We start from the raw sequence: 4,321 nt of genomic DNA, 5'->3' as shown, positions 1-4,321 counted from the left end.
CCAAATAGGAAAAGGAGTATGTCAAGGCTGTATATTGTCACCATGCTTATTTAACTTATATGCAGAGTACATCATGAGAAACGCTGGGCTGGAAGAAACACAAGCTGGAATCAAGATTGCTGAGAGAAATTATCAATAACCTCAGATACGCAGATGACACCACCCTTATGGCAGAAAGTGAAGAGGAACTAAAAAGCCTCTTGATGAAAGTGAAAGGGGAGAGTGAAAAAGTTGGCTTAAAGCTCAACATTCAGAAAACGAAGATCATGGCATCTGGTCCCATCACTTCATGGGAAATAGATGGAGAAACAGTGCAAACAGTGTCAGACTTTATTTTTTTGGGCTCCAAAATCACTGTAGATGGTGATTGCAGCCATGAAATTCAAAGACGCTTACTCCTTGGAAGGAAAGTTATGACAACCTAGATAGCATATTGAAAAGCAGAGGCATCACTTTGCCAACAAAGGTTCGTCTAGTCAAGGCTATGGTTTTTCCTGTGGTCATGTATGGATGTGAGAGTTGGACTGTGAAGAAGTCTGTGCACTGAAGAATTGATGCTTTTGAACTGTGGTGTTGGATAAGACTCTTGACAGTCCCTTGGACTTCAAGGAGATCCAACCAGTCCATTCTGAAGGAGATCAGCCCTGGGTGTTCTTTGGAAGGAATGATGCTAAAGCTGAAACTCCAGTACTTTGGCCACCTCATGCGAAGAGTTGACTCATTGGAAAAGACTCTGATGCTGGGAGGGATTGGGGGCAGGAGGAGAAGGAGACAACACAGGATGAGATGGCTGGATGGCATCACTGACTCGATGGACGTGAGTCTGAGTGAACTCCGGGAATAATGGACAGGGAGGCCTGGCGTGCTGCAATTCATGGGGTCGCAAAGAGTCAGACACGACTGAGCAACTGAACTGAATTGAGATAATAATTAACTAAACAGAAGCTACATGGTATTCCTGGTAAGTCTCATTCCACTCTAGTCTGACATCTATTGAGAGCTGGAGGCAGGGTTAAAAATACCTGGTGAGGTAGTCCACAATCTTGTTGTCAGGTTTAACAAGTTCATCCATAACACAGCAGCCTCCTTCAGCAACCAGTGAGATACGTGTTAGTTCTCTTCCCTTGGATGTAAGGCACTGAAAGATTAGGATGTAGTTAGGCTGCTAAACTGTGGAAGCTCTTGCTTTCTCTCATTATTTAAGACTATATCAGCTGTCATGTATTCAAATCTGCTGGGGTCCCTGAGACAACAGTACAGCTGTTTGCTGACTAGAAGATCCAATATGAATGAAATTAAAGCTAGGCAGGCTGCTGAACATTATTATAGTTAAAGATAACCAACACAGTACTATTTTTCTGGGAAGGATGTGCTTAAGAGGGACAGAAACAATAACATCAATTATAATTGTACCACTTACTGTGTACTACAACCCAGTATCATGCTAAGTATCACTACAAAGTAATTTTTATTAGCATGCACTATTATCTAATGCAATACTAGGTATTTTATATACCATCTCATAATAACCCCATGAAATAGCCTCTAACATTATCCTCACTTTGCAGAGGAAGAATTAGGGAATTAGTTTGTCCAAGGAGACAGGCAAGGCCAGAATACACACCCTGATATGACTCCAAATCCTTAGATCTTATCCACTGTTAAGAGTTGAGAAACTATTACTTGAGCACTAAGTGAGAGGGAATACACAGCATTTGAAAGGAGGTTTAGACAAAGTAAAACACAAAGGAAGCTGAAGCAGGGAAGTCCTTCTTCTAATCTTAAATGTGTAAAACCAAGTCAAACCAATGGTAATTGAGGCAAGTCTTCAAGACAACAATGACAAAAAACCTGTGCAAAAGACAGAAGCAGACTTCAACTGGTAGTCTAGTGATTAAGAATTAGCCTGCTAATGCAGGGGACATGGGTTTGGTCCCTGGTCTGGGAAGATTCCACATGCTGCTATGGAGTAACTAAGCCCAAGAACTCCAATTGCTGAAGCTCATGTGCCCTAAAGTATATGTTCTGCAACAAGATAAGCCACCACAAGAAGCCCTTGCACTCCAACTACAGAGTAGTCCCTGCTTGCTGCAACTAGAGAAAGCCTGCACACAGCAACAGAGTCTCAGTGCAGAAAAAAAAAAAGAAGCAATCAACTTCGAGTAATAATCAAAAATTAGATTGACTAGTTAGAAAACTTATGTGATATTTATTCCTTATCCTGAAGCAAAGATTCACTTTTCCTAAAACGTGATGAAATGGGTCCACTTTCAGTTATTTAAACCGAATGCTAGAACTGAACACAATCAAGACAACTAGACCCTAGTGTGCAACACTCCAGTTGAAAATCAAAAGTAGCACTTACCATTTCACAGTCAAGGCCAAAGAGAGGACTGTTGTCTGTTACAGAACCATTACATTTGGTAGGTACAAAGTTTTCACAGTCAAGAAAACCTAGGAGGAAAAGGAATAAAACATTTACCTTTAGAACTAGAAATGGTAAATATCACTCCTATATTTATTCAGGGAAAACTGAGATTCCACATTTGTGGGGCATTTCAGGTGTTAGACACCTGAAATATGAAGATTAAATGAGATAATTTCTGTCCTTAATTTTTTATCCATCTACTCATTTTTATATTTGGGGAGAATAATGTAGGCTGCTGTTATTGGGGATACTAGGACCTAGACTTCCTTGCAGTTACCAAGTAACAATTTTTTCCTCCTTATTAGTAATAACAAATTGTACCTAAATCCAAAGTCATGGGACCTTTTCCATGTATGCACTAACAGAGGATGAATAAAGTATGCAAATGACTGTATGTGGTATTTTTCTTTCCTAAACAAACAAGAAAAAGAAGGAATGAAATTCCACCATAGCAGAGATCTAAAAGGATTTCACTGAAGGTCGAAAGTTTAACTAACATTCACCATATACACTCTAGTACTCAACCTTACCCTTAAAATTTCTCTGAGATCTCTTTTTAGAAATGTGCCGCATTTTCTAGACTCCCAGCCTGAAAATTCCCTAGAGACTCAGATATAGGCTTAGGATACCCCTTCCTAAGTCAATAAATCAGGCACATTCATCTGAGAAGCCCAAAAGTGTCTGAATCATTGAAGATTCCTACCTTCAGATAGAGGCTGAAACAGTTAAAGGTAACACTTAGATTTTATCTGACAAGAAACTAAGGGGAGTATGAAAAGCTTTGACCAGTTTCTATGTCATAGTACCTTGAAATTTCCAACTGATTACAATTAAAAGAATCAAAAAAGTCTAACCCGAAAGGAATATTCTCAAATCTTGGAGACATGGTACTTGCTGACCTCCTTATCTGTAGTATTAGTATCAATAATACCACAAAATAACTTTTTTAAAGCACTATGTGCCCCATGCTAAGCTTTTTTGGTACATTAACTCAATCTTCATGGCAATCCTATGATATATGAACTGTTAACTCCATCTTACAAATAGCTTTTTTACTTTAAGTAAATCTATTTTAAAAGGAAATGTATGTATCCAGAATACAAAAAGATCTCCAGTAATAAAAAAAGACCAATTAAAAAATGGACAAAGGATCTGAAAAGATATACAAATGGCCAATAAGCATACAATGAGATGCTCAATATCATCAGCTATCAGAGAAATACGAACCAAAATCACAACGAGATACTAATTCACATTAGGATGGGTATAATCAAAAAGAGCATAACAAGTGTTGGTAAGGATGTGCAGAAATTGGAAACCTTATACATTGCTGGAGGGAATGTAAAATGGTGCAGCTGCCTTGTAAAACAGTTTGGGGGGAAGCGGTCCAAAGATAGAGGAGAAATAGGATGGGGAGACCACTTTCTCCCCGACTAATTAATCAAAAGATCATTTGAATGTTGAGCAACTTCTACAAAACAACTTCTGAACACTGTGAAGGACACCAGGCACCCACAAAGGCAGTCCAATCTCTTTGAAAGCAGGTAGGACAAAATATAAGACAGAAACAGAGACAGAAGATTTAGGGATGGAGACCCATCCTAGGGAGGGAGTCACGAAGGAGGAGAAGTTTCCAAACAGTAGGAAACCCTCTCACAGGCATGTCTGTGGGGAGTTTTGGAATCTTAGAGGGCAACACAACCAGGAGAAAAAAAAAAACAAAACCCACAGAATATGTGCCTAACTGCAACTACAAGTGGAGATGGAGAAGTGGCATAGAGGCTCATGCCGAGGACCAGGCCTGCATTCCCTGAAGACAATCTGAGGGAGCTAATGTGAGACAGCAACCCAAACCATGGGCTCCACAGAGACAAAAAAAAAAAAAAAACTTTC

At 39.5% G+C, this 4,321-nt stretch overlaps 1 protein-coding gene across 9 annotated transcripts in view; it reads right to left on the bottom strand.

The window, feature by feature from the left end:
* The window catches only part of LOC104986543 (putative RNA exonuclease NEF-sp), a 64,497-nt gene that overhangs the window by 34,614 nt on the left and 25,562 nt on the right, over positions 1-4,321 (bottom strand). For all 9 annotated transcript variants that reach the window (XM_010837148.1, XM_010837149.1, XM_010837146.1 and 6 more), the window contains 2 exons: positions 2,366-2,454; positions 1,023-1,138 (listed from right to left, as the gene is read on the bottom strand). In XM_010837148.1, the coding sequence (XP_010835450.1) occupies positions 1,023-1,138; positions 2,366-2,454 (205 nt within the window). The remainder of the gene's footprint in view (positions 1-1,022; positions 1,139-2,365; positions 2,455-4,321) is intronic.

The sequence above is a fragment of the Bison bison genome, unplaced genomic scaffold (genome assembly GCF_000754665.1).
Source record: "Bison bison bison isolate TAMUID 2011002044 unplaced genomic scaffold, Bison_UMD1.0 scf7180017864072, whole genome shotgun sequence".
Classification (NCBI taxonomy): Eukaryota; Metazoa; Chordata; class Mammalia; order Artiodactyla; family Bovidae; genus Bison; species Bison bison.
This window is presented reverse-complemented; position numbering and strand designations above follow the sequence as displayed.